Source organism: Schistocerca nitens, chromosome 5, assembly GCF_023898315.1.
Source record: "Schistocerca nitens isolate TAMUIC-IGC-003100 chromosome 5, iqSchNite1.1, whole genome shotgun sequence".
NCBI lineage: Eukaryota > Metazoa > Arthropoda > Insecta > Orthoptera > Acrididae > Schistocerca > Schistocerca nitens.
In genome coordinates, this window is record NC_064618.1 from 563185591 (window position 1) to 563207365 (window position 21775).

Consider the following 21775-nt stretch of genomic DNA (forward strand, 5'->3'; position numbering starts at 1 on the left):
TTAATTAGTTCTAAGTTCTAGGCGACTGATGACCTGAGAAGTTAAGTCGCATAGTGCTCAGAGCCATTTGAACCATTTTTTGCTACGCCAACATCGCCCAAAGTGACAATATAGAGAAGCTTTGGCAAGCGCTTTACTGTTCTTAATGAGAGTGAATTGCTGGGTAACCATGTAGATGTATATAAAGAATCCAGGAACAGTCCGTAATTTCTGGTATCAACATAAAGCTTAAAGGGAGTGGAAATGAGTATTGAGATTTTTTGTCTCACTCTGGTCAGCAATATGAATAGTCAGAAAGCAATTAAACACAGTGTCTCATTTCAACAATATTCGTTCCAAGCAATTGGCAAACTATCCTTTCATGTTCGTACACATCACGCCGTTTTTTAATTATGTGGATTAAAAGTAATGATGTAAGTGTGAACAGAGTGGATGAATTATCTTTCAAACTGTAAGTGCGTTTACACTACTAGAACTTTCGGCAACTTATTTATCTCTTGCATTCACTTTTGAAATATGACCTTCTACCATATTCACATAATGTGAAGCTGGTAATCGTAAGACTTCATGAGTTTTACCAGGTTTTCTAATATCCTATGCTAGAACTATACTTCGTTCACATGAAACATCAACATTGGAGAGTTAATTTCAAATCAATTACCTCATATAACAGCACTTAACTGTAACCATCTGTATCTTGAGCACTGTACTACAATGAGATACACTATCTCATTTGTGTGACATTTTGATGAGCCGATGATGCTAAACCATAAAATCGTCATGCGAGAAATATAAAAAACAAAATATTTGCGTTCTGGCCTGACGCTATTTAAAGCTATGATGTCTTAACTTGTCTCCTACACAGATGTATTACCGTATATGATATTATACTGTTTAAATAGACTTGTTGATTCTGGACATCGCAACAATTACCACCACTACAAAAACAACACTCAACGTTAAACGCGTATTGTTTTATCATGAGCCTCATTCGGTATTGCATTTAACTGGTCACTCGACACGTCTTTGTATTAAATTTTCTCTATCTTCAGTTCGTGTCAGACTTGAGTTAAAACCCGCTCAATAAATTCCGCATCTTTTCAACGAAATTGGCCGAGGGAAAAAAAGTGTTGTATTACTTATTGAACATTTCCTTTAAATGTTGCCTGTCTCCTTTCATCTGAAGCAGAATACTTACAGCATTTTGCCAGTTGAGGTGATTCGTCTCCCTCCGCACACATTCACAATTTTGCTAGTTTCTTTCGTATTATTTTTCCTCAATTTTTCATCATTTCTACTGAATCGCCATCATTTTCAGGCGGATTCCCTATATTAGATTAGATTAGCACTTGTTCCATAGATCATGAATACGACACTTCGTAATGATGTGGAACGTGTCAGGTTAATAAAAGGTGTCTATACACGATATTACATTACACAAAATATTACATGCCACTTAATATTTTTAATTTTTTTTTTTTTTTTTTTTTTTGTGGTGATTGGGGAAAGTGCCCATTTACTATATCCAAAAGTTCATCTAATGAGTAGAAGGAGTTGCCATTAAGAAATTCTTTTAATTTCCTTTTAAATGCTATATGGCTATCTGTCAGACTGTTGATGCTATTAGGTAAGTGACCAAAGATTTTTGTGGCAGCATAATTTACCGTCTTCTGAGCCAAAGTTAGATTTAACCTTGAGTAGTGAAGATCATCCTTTTTCCTAGTGCTGTAGCCATGTAGACTGCAATTACTTTTGAATTCGTTCGGATTCTTAATAACAAATTTCATAAGTGAATATATATATATTGCGAGGCTACAGTGAAGATCTCTAGCTCTTTAAATAAGTGTCTGCAGCATGATCTTGGATGAGCTCCAGCCATTATTCTGATTACACGCTTTTGTGCAATGAACACTCTTTTACTCAATGATGAGTTACCCCAGAATATGATGCCATACGAAAGCAGAGAATGAAAATAGGCGTTGTAAGCTAATTCACTGAGATGTATATACCCAAAATTGGCAGTGACCCTTCCGGTTACTCAGAGCATTTAATATTTCATTAGTGAAAGTATATATAGCATTTCCGTTGAAAAACCTTTCTGGAAACCAAACTGACATTTTGTTAAAACTTTATTTTTACAAACATGTGAAGGTACTCTACAATAAATTACTTTTTCAAGAATTTTGGATAAGGCGGTCAGAAGAGAGATTGGGCGGTAGTTGTTGACATCAGACGTATCCCCTTTTTATGCAGTGGTATAACAATGGCATACTTCAGTCTATCTGGGAAAATACCCTGCTTCAGAGAGCTATTACATATGTGGCTAAGAATCCCACTTATCTCTTGGGAACAAGCTTTTATTATCCTGCTGAAGATACCATCAATTCCATGTGCGCTTTTATTCTTGAGAGAGTTTACTATCTTCCTAATTTCAGTCTTGAAAGGCTTTATAAAGCATTTCGGGGCAACACTAAAATACAGGTCAGCCACATAAATATTACTTATGAACGGACACTGTAGACCTTAGTAGCATTCCACAATTGGCCATCATGGTATTTGTACAAGTAACTATGGCGCGCCAAAGATGTACGCATGCAGTTCCTCTCCGTTCCAAAGACACCGGAATTGACATGTTGTTTCTCCTTTCAGGTCAACACATGAAGAAGAGCTCTTTGTCGGAGTCGTCGTCAGACATCATGGAGCTTGAGGAGGGCATTCTGCTAACGAGAGACATCACCAAGAAGCAGAATTGCAACCCGCGACACAATAACAACATCAACGCGATGAGCATTGAGACTGATGTCTGACTACTGGGTAACGTATTAAACACTCAACGGCCTTCACTAAACTAACGTTGTAAATTATGCTCCACCTGTCGGTCAGTTCCCATTGGTTTTTGTAGAATTTAGACAGTATCTCTCCCTCAATTTCTTGCAATGAAACTGTTCACAGAGTTACATTTGTCGTTATGTCTCCAGTCGTTCTTGGCCGGCAAATATTTAGCCAGTCCAGTGTATTTTCGGATGCGATGCAGCAGGTAGCCAATACACTACCACAACTGAATATTCTTAAATGAAAAAAAGCAGGAAAAACTCCTTACAGAATCATAAATCCTTCGAAAACGAGCCTTTTGAAATGTGACAGAACATATACTTCTCAGAATTTATTTATTTATTTATGTATTAATTCACTTAAGAAATTTTGCTTCGTTAATCTTGTTTTAATATAAAACACTAAACGTAACACGATATGTACATCTTCAAGTCAGACAAACAGGAATCTGAGACGTAGTCCACCAGAAAGGCTCTACAAGGATACAAAAAATTAGGAAACGATAAGAAAGCCAAGCAGTTTGTCGTATGAGTCAATGAACTAAAGAAACAGTACATTCATTTGACGTTCTCTTTTCATGTGTGTTTCCCCAAAGGACTCATCCCCTCTTGAGAATCCCAAGGTCCGATTTTTTTTTTTTAGTTATTTGTTGCCGTTTGGTGTAAATACTACGCAACCACCGCAATATTATATATGTAGTACATCCGATGATTTAAAAATTCGGTCGAGGCATATCGAGCACATTTCAAGCAAATTTTAATCATTCCTCTACTGCTCGCGATTCTACTTGCGTCTTACAGCAAAACAACTATGTTACAATGTTTTAAGAGAGATGTGAATACAGGAGGCGCAACATATTTTTACTTCTTTTGTATCGTTGATTTCCAAGAAATTTCACTGTAGGTGCTCCATTATACCCCGGGATTCATCTTAGTCTCTGTATGAGTGTGGTGGACTGGTGATTATAGATATTTTATGAATTAATTTCTTCCTTTCTCCTCAGACTGGTAAATGTATTCACTTATTGTTAGAGTTTGTTACTTTTTTCCATAGAACGAAAGACAATGACTCACTTAGGAAAACTCCAGCTCGCAACTTCCCAACTGAACTGACACTAAAACTCAATTTTCCGCGAAAAATAGCACGCCAATAAATTTACACCAAGTGTTTATAAAAATTAAAATTCTCAGATAACTGATTCAGAAAAGGTTTTTGTGGGTTAACAGTATGTATTCAGATGTGGGATACATTAATAAAAATTCAGTAACTTTTTGAGACACAAATTGATGTAGGATCAATGATTAGAAGTATAAAACTATTAATATCTGATACGGACGTGACAGAAACAAATGTACAAGCGTTATTTACATAACTATTACTTCAAAAAGTAATCAGCTTACATAGCTAAAATGGGCGTACGAAAATGGCAAAATGAATAGATCCATACTGCGTAACGATAACAAATTAAGAGAACGAACGACATCTGACGGATTGAAATCCCGTGTCCCTTAAAAGTTTACAAAAAACTCTCGGTTTTATGTTCAGGATTTAATCTCATACACTAAGTTTACATGCGAAACATCTTCCGAAAGACTAAAACAGAATTTCGGAAACAGTTTTACGCTGTCGTGTTTACATGTTAAGGTCTGAAGTGGATTTACTAACTCAGTTAAATAAGGAGCGTGGAAAACACCTGTTACAGCTTCTGATTTAGTCAGCACAACCACTATTTCTCTTCAACTATACGAGGTGTAAACAGCTTTAGCATAATATTTCCACGTATTCTTCACTGTATGAATAGCCGGTCCATCCAAAGTAGCCGAAAATATTTAAAAACAGGACGAAATCCAACAGCCCAAGCACATTTCAAAAACAGTTGTATTTACATGGGAGCGAAAATCGATTGCGGAATTAGAAAACCGCCAACTAGAAGATGATTTCCAGAATCGATTTTGAAGTGTTTATATTACCACTCAGAGGCGTATGGGGAAATCGGTTTACGAACTCCGGTTTTGGGAGCACCATGTAAATGGAGTGATTGAAACCTCACGATAGTTTTGTAAATTTTTGTGTTTTCTAAAACTCGGCGATAGTGGTGATACTAGTGAGAAGTTGGTGTACCCACCTGCTTCGTCTATTGTACATAGTGATCTGCTTATCGCGATACCAATCTCGCGAAAATAATGTATGATTTCATCCATTGAAAGCGATGGGGCAAGTACTCGTGCGTGGTCACTTCGGGCGTTAGGCACGTGCAGATCCAAGGAGAGGGGCGGAGGGGGTAACCAAAGTGTAGTGACTTCCCCATAAAAAGAACAATCACTGAACTAACCGCTGATGTAAGTTGTTAACATTATATTAAAAACTTTTTATTGTTATTATTATTAGATTTCTAAGCATCTGAGGCAAATCAAACGTAATGGTGATGACAAATTATTTATGTTCCTTGAGGTGTGGGTGAAAGATAGCGATAAACTTTGTCCCTGCCCCCCCCCCCTTTCTCTCCCATCCCCCTCCGAAAAAATTCCTGAATCAGTACCGGGCTTTGGGTGCCGTATGCCGCACGCAGAATCCGTAATTCGATCTTATGGGGAACGGCAGATACCACGGATTGCAGGTTATAGAATTGACGACGTCTGTACAGTCGTGTTTCTCCCTGTTCTCTCTACTCTCCTATTTTGTTAAATGTCCTCGCTTCAAGTTCATGGGTGTGAACGGATGCATTGAAATCGGGGATAATCAAGTGCCTGTGCGGTGCGTCCTTCGCGAGAAGATCCGCGTACACCACCGTGACGTAACGAAAGAAAATACTGTGAACATTATTTTACGGTTGACACTGAAAAAAAGTTTGGTTTAGGTAGGCGAAACTATGTGAGAAAATATTAATTTTGAAATAAGTACACTAAAATGCTGCGGGTAAATGTTGTTGGGGCTGTCTTGCGGTTTAAGATCTTTAATGTCATTAATTCAGTATTAGTGAGTCATACTTCAACATAGCGATATGGATCTGCGTGATGTCAGTACCCGTTCAGTTCATTCAACAAATGAAACGTGTTGAACATCTGTCTACACAGGTGTCAAGGTAAAATCCGAAGTCACTTGCAGTGAAAACGTACCAATGCCAATGACAAAAATTCGCAGTTCTCCTCTGGACTTCGGAAAGCTGTCTGTGATTCCACGAACCCCCTTGGCAAATACAAAAATCTACGCACGTTGATGTCCTGGATTTCACGTGTTTTACGATTCGTGCATGGACGTAACTGGTCGTTAATAATTCTCACCTCCCCCATCCTCTTGCTCCCCACTCCAACATACGTACGCATTATTTTCTGTTGCGTGTTTTGCTGTAAGTAAGCTTTGTTCTCGACTGGCGTCTTACACTGTTGTCTTTTCCCTTAGTTACCCCAACCATGTATTTGATTACAGGTCACTGAGAATATCTTCCATCACGTGTGTGTGATGTGAAATTGTATCTCATTTCCGGAGAAGACAGTTTTTTTTTTACCCAACGATACTCGCTGTTAACAAATCAGTTAAGTCCTTTTATCCTCTTCGACGGAATTCAAGTGTCCTCTCCTCAATCGTGTCTCGTGTTTCGCTACCGGCGGTGTTGGTTATGCGTAAACCGTGAGTAACAGAGTACGGATTGGTTTACGTAAGCAGAGGTGGGCGATAGGCGTCTTGTGTAAGGGGCCGCGGTAAAAATGGCACAACAGCACTATGGGGAGTTGTTACGGTAACGACAGTACCACGACCACGATACATCTGCAACTGTTCACAGATGCCAAATACAAACGGTCTTCATGTCTGATAGGATGTGCGGAGTATGTCAGATTACACGATTTTGAGAAAGTAATGTTAAATACGATTGGTAAAAATTCCCTTTTCAGTAGTTTTCGAGTTTCATGGTATGTGGACATGAGACAAATAAATGCCTTTTGAAGACAGTGCTCTACACTTTTTAACAAGTTGACAAAAATGATAACATGTAAAGGCCACAAACTGATATACGGAAAATATTTATGTAAAACTAGTTTCGTTCAACATCTGAAGGTATACTTTTTCACATCTCAAACATGAGTTTGTCTGTTTCCATTGCTCAGGTAAACATTGTGTGTCGTCATTAAGATACAGGTTGGTGATACTTTGGTAAATATCTGTACAATGTCTGGCAAAGAAGGTGAAGCACCCAGAAGGCACGGTCGAATGTCAATGTAACTTCGTTCATTTACACACCATCGGCAGGTACGTAGGTGATTAAGAGTTGCAGTTCTCTGTGAGGGGTGGAAGGGCCACCAGATAGCGTCTGTATAGTTCCTGTTTGTCCTCATTACTATGCCTTTTATGTTATGGAAGGGAACGTGAACAGTGTCGGATGTTGAGAGACACTGTGAATGAAGGGAAGATGCCGCGTACTCCTGTGAGAGAGCGTTATCAGGACCTGACGGAGTTTGAAAGGAGCCTCCTTGTGGGTCTCTATTTGGTCAGCTGATCGAATCGTACAATATCCAGATTTGTGGGGCATTCAGATGCGATGGCCCGATATGGAGCTCCAAGGGAACGGTAGGGCAGACATAGTCGTCACCAAGGTTGCGGTCGACCATGCCTGACCGCGACAATGGAGGATCGCGCTACAGTGCACCAAGCACACCACAACACCTTCACGTCTGTTCCTGCCATCCGAGAACAAGTAATAGTCTCCTTCCAACATTCTGTTTCATCCAATGTCTTTGGTCGGAGACTAGCAGCAGGCAGACTAGGGGAATTACTGTCCCATACTTTGGCTGGCTTTAGCACTCAAACATAAACGACTGTATTTTGATTGGTGTCGTGACTGGAAAGCAAAGATGGCTGAAGAACGACGTCGCCCTAGGTTCACCGATGAATCGCGGCACTGCGCTACCCCGGTCTATCATTGTCATGTCCGCTGCCTAGGACGAGGTTCCAGTCTTCCTCTGTTTCAGCGAGACACAGCGGTGTTACTCCTGGAGTCATGGCTGGAAGTGATTGCTGGAACTCTGACGTCACGGACCTCCTCCGTCCTTATGTGTTAGTCCCGTGACAGTACCGCCGTGCAATTATTCAACACTACAATGCTCGTGCATCGCGTATAATAGCTAAATTGCTGCCAAGTCTTTCTACAATACCCCAAAAGGAACACCCAGCTTCTCGTAGCCCAATTACACGCCCTCGTTGAAAGATAGTCGGTTGTTGATTATGGCGTCTTTGTAGCCTTAAAGGCATTCTTAACTTGACATCAATTCGCCGCGTCCAATCTCAAAGATAACGCTCACGACCGTATTTAACGCGAATCTGATTTGCTTCCTCATAGTGGCGATACTAGTGTCACTCTTATCCGACGGGCACGAAATCTGAATGGACTTCATCTTTCAAATGACACGCCTGCCAACTTTCGATTATGTCGCATAACTCCTTGGTTGTGCGATTTCTTTTCCGCCAGTGTATTTCAAAATTCTTATGATCTATTTAGTATTATGCGCAACCTTTCAACCTAAAACACAAACATTCAAAATTATTGCAAAGCTATAAATATTGATCAATAATACGGACCGTCTAGGAGTCGCTTTAGAGGTCAAGCGCAGCGTAAATAATGTTTTACGTACACCTACAACAATTACTATGTTTAATTAAAGATTATTCTTCCGGGCATAGGACTGAAGCTAACATAAATAAACCTGTTTCAGACATAGCTTCCGGAAGGTTTTCCTGTGCCGTAAGGCATTCGCCTCACAAGGGGACCACACGGCTGCCCGATTTTTATAATTATTTATATTTACGGTATGTGAAGTTCAGAACTCAAATAACAATCGGCCACAGTAGTTCGATGCAACTCTCGAAATTTCTCGAGAAAATCGACTTTGAAATTTTTCGAACGTCTGTAATACCATAAAATAAGATCCCCTATCTCGACAAGTAGTGTTGTTCTTTGGTAGACGAAGGTGTCCTGGGTTCGACTCCACGTTGGGATAGAATTTGAACTTCACTTATCATAAATATCAAAAAACTGCATAAATCCGATTGCCGTGGGATCTCCTTGTCAGCAGAAAATACTCTGTCACATATATGCCATTCTGATTACCTTTGTACATATCCATAGAAAGCTGCGATGTAACTGTAATATCATGGAGTTCTACAGGAGTACAGACTTTCCACTTTTGGCGGTATACAAAATATATCTAGACTATGAAAAACCCATCCCAATGAAAGATACTCCGTTTTTTAATATGTAAAAGAATTAAAATTTTTTACTGAGAGCAATCCTTTGATGAATAATGATATGTGACAAGTAAACACCACATCAATGATTGCTCTGTTCTTAATCGATTGTTTAATCTAGTTAACATGAATAGAGAAAACTGTGCCGGCCGCAGTGGCCGAGCAGTTCTAGGCGCTTCAGTCCGGAACTGCGCTGCTGCTACAGTCGCAGGTTCGAATCCTGCCTCGGGCATGGATGTGTGTGGTGGCCTTAGGTTAGTTAGATTTAAGTAGTTCTAAGTTCTAGGGGACTGATGACCTCAGGTGTTAAGTCCCATAGTGCTTAGAGCCATTTGAATCATTTTGAGAAAACTGTAAACTCTGTGAGTACGTCACTGCAAGTGTAGTTACCATGTAATAGTTTCGAAACCGATACAATGTGATACACAGTGTTATAGTATAATAGGAGTGATAGCGACCTCTTGTCAACAGTTGCTGCTCCAAAAGCCGAACGTTTCGAAATTCTTGTATATGCGGAAGCGTGTGCCAGCATACGCAATGAAACTGAAAAATAAGTTGATATGAGTAACGAGCCTGAGATTCAGACACAACTCCAGAATGTCTCATAAATGAGAACATGAACGTGTGTATCGCAATTCTTCTTTTGAAAGCTACCTATTGACTGTGCTTCGTTTAGGTAATTGTCGTGCTAACAATGATTCTCGTCCTTTCACAGCACCGTTGATCCCCTTCGGCTTTCGCAGATATGCATATAAATATAATGAAATACTGCAATCAGAGACTCCGCTTACCTTCTGCCTCCATATCGTCCTGTCTCGAAAGTTCGTGTGAGAACTCCACTGTTAAAAATACTGCCTTCTAGTCGAACATGCGGTGAATCCGTGACAAGTACCTATTGAAAAGTGAAAAATTTACTCCCTGAAGTAATGGTCTCACATAACACATACCATTCAGTTAGAACAGTGCCATGACTGCAATCGATTTCCACTCACTTGTCTACAGACTGAATTTCTTCCCATAGCTTCGTTCACAGAGGCAAATGTCACACATATTTCACACATGTACAGGGTTATTCGTAAGTGCCTCCGAGTTTTCAGAAGACGCGAAAATTGCAAGAGAAACGCAAAAATCACATATAACTACGGATAGAGCATCTCTTCAAGTTTCGATTCGTAATATGTGCCTCGGTGTAGCTACACTAGCATACAGACATTCCAGAACATGTAGAAAAATCGTTCGTTTCGTGTTATCCCATAGAATTAGTTCGCCAGTGCAGATAGGCAAGTCAGTGAACAGACCTCCAGAGCGAACTGCTGTAGCATCTTCACCTGAGCGATCTGATTGAATTGCACGCACTTACAACGTCGGTCACGTCACATACTGCGTCCATACTGAGTATATTTAATGTCAGTTACAAATTTGGAGATGTGCTCTGTCCATTGACATGTGTCTTTTTTTCTGTATATCTTGTAGTTTTCGTCTTCTGAAACGCTGGAGGTACTTATGAGTAACCCTGTATATGTACTTCATATAGTTCACACTTTTTTCCTTTCCATTAAATCTTACCGATAGACTTCCGTTTCGTTTGAAGCATATTGGCAGCAGTAAGTGATTGTCAGTTGAAGAAAAAGAGCTGTTTCTGGCACCTATCCGATTCTCCACTGTTTTACACCATGAGACTCCAGAGGTAGTTAAATGTATCTGTGGTATTCGGCATGTGGTGTGATCTTTGGCCCTGAAACACGTTAACAAAATTATTGGCCCGCTGCAACACTGATTCCCGTGACTTGAGTGACGCACAGAACTACATAAGAGACAGGTTGCGTATCATACATTGACGAGTACTTCGAGACAATTAAATACAGGCAAGAAATTCTAACAGGTCATTTATTCATGTCGTCCAGTCTTATCCCAACTCCGACCCTAGGGGTAGCAGGAGTATCTTATTCCTACAGTATGTTCATACAAATAATTAGTCATGTGTAAACCAAACTTGGCTGAAATTCTTCCAGATGTTCCTGATTTATGCGTCAATGTCGCCCCTTTTAAACCTCAACTCTACATCCATGGGAGGTAGCCACATCTCCCCCAGAGTACTCCTTTCCAGATAGAAATGTAAGTACCAAATTTGGTTGAAATCAGTCCAGTGTTTTAGGACGACATATTGGAAGCAAACACATAAATGATTTATGTAAGTTTATAGACTGTCTTGGACAACAGTCTCACTATCTTATATTTGCTTCTCCAACAACAAAACAGTTCTGCAGTCGTGGTCAAAGGCGGTTGTAGAGATGCTGTCTGTCGCATGGGAACTATTATTCCGCTCTTTCACCTCTCGACGAAATTGATGCAGTTCAGGGCAGAATTTGCTTAGTCATGCTTCATAGCTAGCAAGTGGTCAGAGGTCAGCTAATAGTAAATGACCAGAGAAGTTCACTCGCATCTTGGAATGCCGAAGAACATATTTCTAAGGGCGTACCAAGCGTGAGACACTGGAAGTTAGCTGTCGTCATCGTCGTCCCCCCCCCCCCTCCCTGTAGAAAGTTATCTTCACAACCAAATGCACTTACTGCCCCGCGAAACGCATGTAATGGATACTGATTACTAGCACATGTAACCAGGGCTACTTCTCATTCACAGCGAAACTAACACGAGCTGCCTGCCTCCCCCCTCCCTCCATGCGATAATCCCCGCAGTAGCTCGTGTTACGCAATGGTAATTGCCAGTTGCCAGATCGACTCAGCAATCACAAAAGACCTTTACTGGCGCCAAGGCAGAATTTGCTCTCATCATAACTTAGTGCTACTAAACCATGAGATCTTCGGTAATTCAGAATAATTTTCTGGTCATTTCGTAAAGGTTTTTTATGCAACAGCCCGTATTTTAAGTTTGCAAGCGCATAATCTTCCCAACACTTTACAGCTCCTTTAATTGCATTTGCGGATGCCTGTTCTTGTAAAAAAAAAAAGGACTTACGATTTGAAGATTCTTATTTCAGAAGGACATACAAAACATAAAAACATAATACACGATTCATCGACTATAAAAAACGTTATCAGGCATTTCGTGGCTCTATAGTAGATTTGCTACATAGTGTTTCCCAACAATGAGTTTGCTATGCAACGATCCCGAACAGCTCTCTGCGGGCCTTTTTGGGGAAACAAGGATTACCTCCGCCAGTACGATTAGAAAACGTGTTTGACGAAACAATGTCAACAAAACAATCAGTGGTGGCTTGTTAAGCATTACATTCTATTAATAAATTACTTTTGCTGATTTACGGTTCTCCGAACAATTTTTGTAACGAAAATGCCTGGAGTTAACAGTCGGCTGAAACGTTCTATTGGTCTCTTTTTCAGGATCACAGTTCTTCCTCCTTACTGCGTATATATGAGAAAGAAGAAGCGAAGAGATCGTTAATTTGCAACGAGCCAAATCTTTTGAAAGGATCCGGGCTGCGACAGGCGGAGTGAGGTCTATCCGGGCAGCCTAAGGTACACAACGCTCACTTTATCCATACTATAGATAGGGCGCATCGCTGAACGGTAACGTACTACTTGTCTTACAAATTCATTAGCACCTAAGGCTGTCAAAAATCTGAAAACTATCAACCAGTAAAGTGCTTATACAAAGCGGTAACCTACATCTTATACTAGAATTTCAGTAGGCGGTGCTCTTCGAGAACGAAACTAGAAATAATACTCGCATACATTGATGTGCGAAAGCTCCAAATTAGGACGATTGAAGGACACTAAAATATTTGAGCTGCTAGTAGCGGAAAAACAGTGAAGAATAAAACACTTGGAGAGAGATATTTAGTATTGTAAATAAAACGAATAATTCTGTAAGCAATTCATATAATCATATGATTGCAAGTGCATTGGTGTCTATTAGTAGCCTACCTCATCATCTTAAATAGAAAACTTATTTCAACGACTCTGTATTATCACTCGTGATCGATCTTCTCTTAGATATTTATTTTAACAACTTACAGTTTTCTCAGCTGCTGGATTACCGCATTCTTGTAATTACAGCAACTCACGTATTATGAACAATTTGTGTTTTTCTGAAACGAAGAGAGTAAAGTCAGATTAAATTCCTACGTGCTACAAGAAGTAAGAACTGCCAAGAACGGATCTGTAACGGCATCTGATGAACGAATAAAATCGCAAAACACGCCCAAGCTTTAGTATTGGCTGTTTCATTCTCTTACATGTCTAAGTTAGTTTAATTTTGAAGATGATGTGAAGTTAGATCTGAAATAGTCTGGTTTAGCTCACTGAGGAGGACGAAATTACAGATGTCAAAATTTTACTGGTGGGGAAGTATTAATCTCCAAGACTGAATGCCTGACTGCCCCCCAATACCCACCACAGAAACGTATACTACATCGTACATCTTGATCTATTCATCAACCTCAACAACATCTTTTGAGATCTTTTAGAAAAGTGGAGAATTAGACTTCAGTAAGAAGGAGTTTCTCTGGGTCAGAGTAATTGATTCCGTGCTCGGTTGTAACAATAAAACTGATGACACATTTGGTATCTTCCCGCCAGCCCCCAGTATGGACTTAAAGTTTGATTCACATCAGGTGTGAATGTGGTCTATACCGTTGATCAAAAGCTCTCTGGTTTCCAGTCGGTTGCCAGTTTGAAAACACTGCATCATCCCGAAAAGTGTCCTACGCGTCAACTTCAGGCGAAGTTGGGTTGGGTTGTTTTGGGGAAGGAGACCAGACAGCGAGGTCATCGGTCTCATCGGATTAGGGAAGGACGTGGAAGGAAGTCGGCCGTGCCCTTTCAAAGGAACCATCCTAGGACTTGCCTAGAGAGATTTAGGGAAATCACGGAAAACCTAAATCAGGATGGCCGGACGCGGGGTTGAACCATCGTCCTCCCGAATGCGTGTCCAGTGTGTAACCACTGCGTGAAGCGAAAAGTTGAGATGCCTTTCCTTTTAAAAAAGAGATGGAGCACATCCACGCCCACACCAGCACGATGGCCAACACAAAAAGTCTACTGCCATCTCTGCATAAGAGTTAGTTTTTACTGAAGTGAGGTCTCGCAGGACGTGGGTGCTGCGACGTTTGCGTACACCTGGTTAAGGTTAACCATTAATACGCGCTCATCTGGGGATAGATTGGGTCGAAAGGTGAACGAAGGGTAGCGGTTTGAAGGGCAGAAGGGAAAAAAGTGCCAAGGCAAGGGCCAAGGGAAAAAAACCTCTGCGATAGTTGGGTCGGGTTGTAACAGCAGTAGCGGTTTTCTTGCTGCCTGCGACAGGTCATGCAAGGGTAGGCTTTGTCAGTAGTGGGTATCACATAGGTCGATACCTTTGACGTTACGCGGTGGTGTTGCTCGGCGGCTGCTGCTGGATACTGGTGTTGGTTTCTCGCTGAGCGTCAGCATACCTGTAACAATTAGGTTCATCATCGTTTTGTGTCCGATAGGTCATATATCGGATTCACAGTGTAAGGTAGCGTTGGCGGCTTGTTTGTGCGTTAGTATGCGAGCTTGTCGGTTTTCCTGCTGTAGCCCGTTGGGCGGCTTTAATAACAGCTGGCATATCCAGTCAATGTTGCTGATATCCAGGGGCTTGCCGATGTTGTCGCTTGTGGTTTTATGGTACCTTGCTATTGGTGGTTATGCCCTAGCTAGTAGAGTCTTTGGCCGCTTGTCCTTCCGCCTATGGTTGTGATCATAGTTTCCCAGAGTAAGGATGAAAGGATTGTTAGAGTCTCTCGAATTCCTGTATAGTCGTGTGGAGTGTTTCTTGGGTACTTGGATAAGGATTTCAAGGCGGTATTCTTTGTGGAGATTCACGGTGCGTGTGTAGCGTGGAGCGTTGCTAACGATGCGTAGCATAGTAGCTGCGTATAAATATATTCCTTAATTATACTGTAGCTGATTGCTCGGTGCAGAAACTTGGTGTTCTGAAAGTCCCCAGACGGGAGCAGCGTACATCATCAGAGATCTAATCAGTGTCATGTATATCGAGATACTGCGGAAGCAGTAATATTTTTACTAGCGCTGTGCCCATCCCACTTGGCACCGGGTGGCTGGATGCTCTCCGGCCAGAGGGTGGGGAGGAGAGGGGGGGATGAAGTTGTAGTGGTATGGGTAGCAGATGCACTGTTTACATCTCTTTCTGGATATGCCGGATGCGTCTTGCGTGCTGGATGCTTCACTGCGCGCTCTCTTCGTATTGCCGTCTGTCTGGGCATTTTGGGTGCGTCTTGCATTCTGGGCGGTGCTGGGCGCGCTCTCGTCGTCGTATTGTCACCAACGCGGGGTTGCATGCCACATTCAGTTGGTATGTTTCGTCTCTATTAGCCGTATTCTCTCGAATCCTATTCTTAACGAACTGATTTTTGATCTAAAAAGCAAATCAAAATGTAAATAAACTTAATTACAGACCACTGATGATGTTTTACCTAAATAAATCCAAATGCGTCTGGTGAAAAAATCACACGTTTTTGTAGTTGCACGACGGATAAAAAATACCCTCATGAATGTCAAAAATTCGATGAAATTAATTAAATGTACTGAAACTAAATGAATAGATTGATGGGGATTAAATCATTGTTGATGCAGTGACATCAAATGATATCAGTGCAATCCTATTCTGAATCTGCAATGTAATGAATACGCACTCACAACTGAAACTTTGTGTGAGGCCAGGGTCCGCAGCTCGTGGTCGTGCGGCAGCGTCCTCGCTTCCCACGCCCGGGTTCCCGGGTTCGATTCCCGGCGGGTCAGGGATTTTCTCTGCCTCGTGATGACTGGGTGTTGTGTGATGTCCTTAGGTTAGTTAGGTTTAAGTAGTTCTACGTTCTAGGGGACTGATGACCATAGATGTTAAGTCCCATAGTGCTCAGAGCCATTTGAACCATTTTGTGAGGCCAGGACTAGATTTACGTGAGACGCGATCCCCAACGACTCCGCTCAACCACTATTGTTATTTCCACACATCCTGCGAGGAACACTTTTGTTAATAGTGAATGGATATCATAGATGTTAACGTCAGTGACAGTAAAAATTTATCTAAATGGTGGTATTATTTTAAAAATTTGAGTCATGGCTGCAGGCGTGTTCAGATGGAATGATTAAGGTGATTGATTGCGATAATCACGAAAGCTGGCTGTGATGCGATATCTGGCACAAATTTGCAGTTGAGGCTATACATAGATGACCCAAAGATTTATGACCCCTGTTAACTGCGAGATTCAGTGCCACCTAGTGCCGTTCTGGGCACGTGGCGGGTTAAGGAACGTATATAAGTAGGGCAGAGACGAATAGAGAATCTGCAAGTAGTTCACAACAGATGTATTATTTGGATATTCAAAGGGAACAGATACTGGAAAACCACAGAGCTGCATCTTAGAGATACCTATTCAGAAGCGATCAATTTACAATATGTAATCAAAAGTATCCGGACACCTGGCTGAAAATGACTTACAAGTTCGTGGCGACCTCCATCGGTAATTCTGGAATTCAATATGGCAATTGGTACTGGCTCACCTTTAGCCTTGCTGACAGCTTCCATTCTCGCAGGCATACGTTCAGTCAGGTGCAGGAAGGTTTCTTGGGGAATGGCAGCCCATTCTTTACGGAGTGCTGCACTTATGAGAGGTCTCGACGTCGGTCGGTGAGGCCTAGCACGAAGTCGGTGTCCTATAGGATTCAGGTCAGGACTCTGTGCAGGCCAGTCTATTACGGGGATATTATTGTTGTATAGCCACTCCGCCACAGGCCTTGCGTTATGGACAGGTGCTCGATCGTGTTGAAAGATGCAATCGCCATTCGCGAATTGCTCTTCAACAGTGGGAAGCAAGAAGGCGCTTAAAACATCAATGTAGACCTGTACTGTGATAGCGCACACAAAACAACAAGAGGTGCAAGCCCCCTCCATGAAAAACACGTCCACATCATAACACCACCGCCTTCGAATTTTACTGTTAGCTCTACACACGCTGGCAGATGACGTTTACCGGGCATTCGCCATACCCACATCCTGCCATCGGATCGCCATATTGTGCACCGTGGTTCGTCACCCCACATAACGTTTATCCACTGTTCAGTCGGCCGACGTTTACGCTCCCTACACCAAGCGAGGCGTCGTTTGGCATTTACAGGCGTGATGATGTGAGGCTTATGAGCAGCCGCTCGACCATGAAATCCACGTTCTCTTACCTCCCGCCTAACTGTCGTAGTACTTGCAGTGGATCCTGATGCAGTTTCAAGTGGCTCTGAGCACTATGGGACTCAACATCTTAGGTCATAAGTCCCCTAGAACTTAGAACTACTTAAACCTAACCAACCTAAGGACATCACACACACCCATGCCCGAGGCAGGATTCGAACCTGCGACCGTAGCAGTCCCGCGGTTCCGGACTGCAGCGCCAGAACCGCTAGACCACCGCGGCCGGCTGATGCAGTTTGGACTTCGTGTGTGATGGTCTGGATAGATGTCTGCCTATTACACATTACGACCCTCTTCAACTGTCGGCGATCTGTGTCAGTCGACAGACGAGGTCGGCCCGTACGCTTTTGTGCTGTACGTGTCCCTTCACGTTTCCATTTCACACAGTGGACCTAGGGCTATTAAGGAGTGTGGAAATCTCGCGTGCAGACGCATGACACAACTGACACCCAATCACCTGACCACTTTCGAAAGTCCGTGAGTTCCGCGGAGCGCCCCATTCTGCTCTTTCACGATGTGTAATGACTGCTGAGGTCGCTGATATGGAGGACCTGGCAGTAAGTGGCAGCACAATGCACCTAATATGAGAAGCGTATGTTTTTGGGAGTGTCCGGATACTTTTGATCACGTTGTGTATCTACATAGTAAGATCGACCAGATCCTTTGCACCGTCAGACAGCTGGAACCCACAAACGCAGTGGATCCAAGTGCCTGGCGTCGATTCAAAGTTCCTAGTACACTACCTCACATGCCATAAAACAATTTTAGAACAAAATAGTCGGAGGTAGACTCATGGACCTTAGTGCCTCTTAAAGCCCGTCTCCAGAGTGAAATTAAGTGAACTTAAGTCTCATCTCTTACACGCAATGATGAAGTTCGCCTGGCGGCAATGAGACTTCAGACATACTCAGAAAAAAATGCGGCATTATTTTATTGGCGATACGGTTTGTAAATTGACACATCCACTGATGTAAGCGTCTTTGTCGAAAGGCAGATCGTTATGGCCCAGCACATGGGAACATGCATCTCGGAAATTGTGAAGTTGGACGGGTAAGAGTTCGTGTTAATGTCGTGATGATCTACGGAAAGCGGACAGAGGACGGGGAACCCACGAACAGACGAGAAGGTGTTGGACGTCCACGTGAGCACGCCACGTCACAGAACGTCGAGCCCGGAAGCTCGCAACCTCTGTCTTTGTAAAGCAGGACAGGTGGCGACCCGCAGCAGTTTTGACGACAGAGTACAAAGTGTTTCATGGTACACCGTTCACTGCACACTGTATAATATGGGGCGCCACAGCAGACGAGCCCTATGCTGACCCAATGACATCGTCAATTAAGATTGCAGTGGGCGTTGTATCATGGAGATTGGACCGTGGATGATGAAACACGTCGTATGGTTGGATAAATCACCAGGTCGGTAGCCGTGTCCTAGAAAAAGACATCGAGCAATGGGCGCAGGCTGCCCTCGGGCAATGTTCCGTGAATCTGCTGAATATAAGACACAACTCTGATACACAGAACCCACTGAGATAATGTCAGACACCACCCAACAATGTATTGCAGCTAATATTGCCTGTAGAACTAGTAAGTAATGCCTGGTGGAGTCCAACAACAGCAGTTCATGGTGATACAGTGAAAACAGTGATACGTTTGTTGCAGGATAACTCGTAACAAGATCTCGTTGTCGTACGATTCACTTATTTTATTGATAACAGTAGCCGTTACTGGTGCTCCATGTTCCAGCACGTGCTTTGAGGCATCGTAAGGAACGAATGGTATGAGACGCCCTTGAAAGACATTGTAGATTTCGGCTGCTATGAATTACTGATACCGTTTTCAAACGTTCTTCTGAATTCCTTTAACAAAGACTGCTTGATACATTGCAACGAATTAATGTCCAGTCATTAGTTGATCGGAATGTTCATTCTTGTCTGTAGTTCTACTGAACCCTATCTTGACTAAAGTGATCATTTGTTAGTCGTGTCCGCGACTGAACAAATTTTGTTACTCGCATCTGACTTTCAGTACTGTGGATGTCAGCCCCAGTGAACTTTCGACTCCGATCTAAGCAGCTTGAGGTTCAATACAGCTCGAATAATCGCAAATCCAGAGTGTTTGTGTTCGCTACCTCGAATTACAGAATCTCTCGACGCTACGTCATCGAGAGGGTGCACGTTTTGGTACTTAAGTATTTGTTTAAATTAAAGATGTGACTGCCTCTCATAAATTCAACAATTTTTGTTGACTCTTTCATGTTATGTCATTTCTCTGTCAGATATTTTAAGAATTACATTACTACTAAAACTTAAAATGTGGGAACTTTTGTCGATACCGTGCTTTCATCTATACGGTATGTCCCCTTCATTTCCGTTCTTTTTTTTCTCCCTCTAGTTTAACATTGTGTTTTCCATTATAATTATGTTTTCCAACGCCATCAGAGAGCTTCTTAGTTCATTCTTTGGATACACTTTTATAGAATAGGGATCCCATTATTTATTTATTTGTGTTTTGAACAACCCTTGAATCACCTTGTAGAGTACCGAGGACAGATTCTCAAAGTATATACCATCCTTCCTTAATGTTTTAGTTGCACGCTAGATCGAGCCTCAAATTCTTTGTATTTGAAGAATAACGTTTTATCATCTGATCCTGCAAAAAGCACCCATGAACCGCACAAATCATCGAACAGTTGATGACCTAGGTCATTCAGTGAAATAGGTGTTGACGTTGCAGTTGATCGATAAACGGTAGTGTATCAAACCACCAATTTCTTTATAATTGATTCGTCTCAAACATGTGTCAGTATTACATCCTGTGCAGTTCAGTTCGGAACCAAGTTTTGTAAAAATCAAGAACATAGAAAACGGGAGCTAGTTGTGCATTCTCCTGTCAATATCAGACATAAGCATCCAACTGTGTTCTCCCTAACTTCTGTCCACAAATAATAATTAGTAAGGCAAAAACACCATTGTTTAGAGCTATAAATGAAATTTTATTTTCGTCCCGATAATCTGTCGGCACTTTTTGACAGGCAAGAAACCCATGTATAAAGGGCGTTAAAAAAGTATCGTATTCCTATAGGAGGTAGTACTGATCAACACTAGAAGAAGAGCTCCTATAATTATAAGTCTAGAAACCAACAGCTGTTGAGATATGGCCGTTTTACTTGCGATGTGTAATATGTAGTATTCGATGGTGCAGATGAGGCAGGATTGGCAAAAGATGGCATAGCCAATTTCCACAGTACGTACATGTAGTCAGGTGCAAATCACCAAGAAATCATGAAAGTGAACCATCAGGATCGCTTCAGTATAATTGTATGGGCAGGAATTGTCGGTGATAATCTCATAGGGGCACAGGGGCATACACTTTTCCTTATGGAGTAACAGGTGCCGTGTATCACAGATTCCTGCACGACGAATTATCACCAATATTGAACATCGCTACAATTTCAGAAAGGCAGCGGCTATAGTCTTGCAAGAAGGGGCCCCACACCATTTTCTACGAAGCGTGCGACAGTACCTCACCACAGCACTACATAGGGGCTGGATCGTTCGAGGAGATATGGTAGCATCTTCTTCCGCTGACCCCACCTGAATCCATTCGTTTTCTGGATATGGGATCATTTAAAGGCGTTGGTGTATGCCCAACCTTTTGACAATGTGTACACGTTACAGGATCGAGTGAATAATGCATACGATGCAGTCCGAATGAAGCCAGGCATGTTTGATAGAGAGTGTGATTCACTGCGAACAAGTGCTGAAGGACGTGTCAGCATTTGTGTTAACCACATGCAACTGCCTATAGTGTCCATTTCTACGACAATGGGAATGAGAGGACAGATTGACCTCTATCTCAACAGATATTGGCTTCCAGGAATTTTACTATAGGAACTTTAATCGATTTTGATGTAGCTGAATTCAACGCTCTTTAGTTGACGGTCCCGCTTAGATAACAGCAGAAACTCGTCGTTGTGTAGACTACATAAGACAACAGATTTTCGCGGTAATCGAGCTCTAAATATCTGTCCACAACTCACATGTATTTTTCGTAGTAGGGTCTAAGGCAAATTATAACAGAGCGTGCTGAAAAGTAAAGCCACCGAATTTTTTATGTGAAAACCCTTAAAGCTGTTTTATTTAAAACAAACATCATTAACTTTCTACATCTGTATTCTTCGTGTCTACATTTTTATTTCTCAATTTAGTAAGCATGACGACGAACACATGTCTCCCAACAAGAGACCACTTTGATAGAACCGTCACTGGCGATTGTCTGATTTTGTTGACGGAGCTATAACCTCATTGCTTCATTACTATCAAAGTGGACTCCTCGAAGGTGTTCTTTAAGTTCTAGAAACAGATGAAATCGGATGCGACCAAATTGGGACTGTGTGCAGGATGATGTATGACAATGAACCCAAGGCGTTGGATTGTTGCAGATGTCGCAACTCTAGTGCGTGGTCTGGCATTGTTATGCTAAAGGAGAAGGTGTTCCAAGGG

At 41.9% G+C, this 21775-nt stretch overlaps 1 protein-coding gene across 1 annotated transcript in view; it reads left to right on the forward strand.

The window, feature by feature from the left end:
• LOC126260579 (potassium voltage-gated channel protein Shaker) overlaps window positions 1-21775 on the forward strand; it is a 1077050-nt gene that overhangs the window by 921133 nt on the left and 134142 nt on the right. Inside the window, exons 9-10 of the mRNA XM_049957914.1 lie at window positions 2650-2814; window positions 12429-12563. Of these exons, the coding sequence (XP_049813871.1) occupies window positions 2650-2807 (158 nt within the window). The 3' untranslated portion in view covers window positions 2808-2814; window positions 12429-12563. The remainder of the gene's footprint in view (window positions 1-2649; window positions 2815-12428; window positions 12564-21775) is intronic.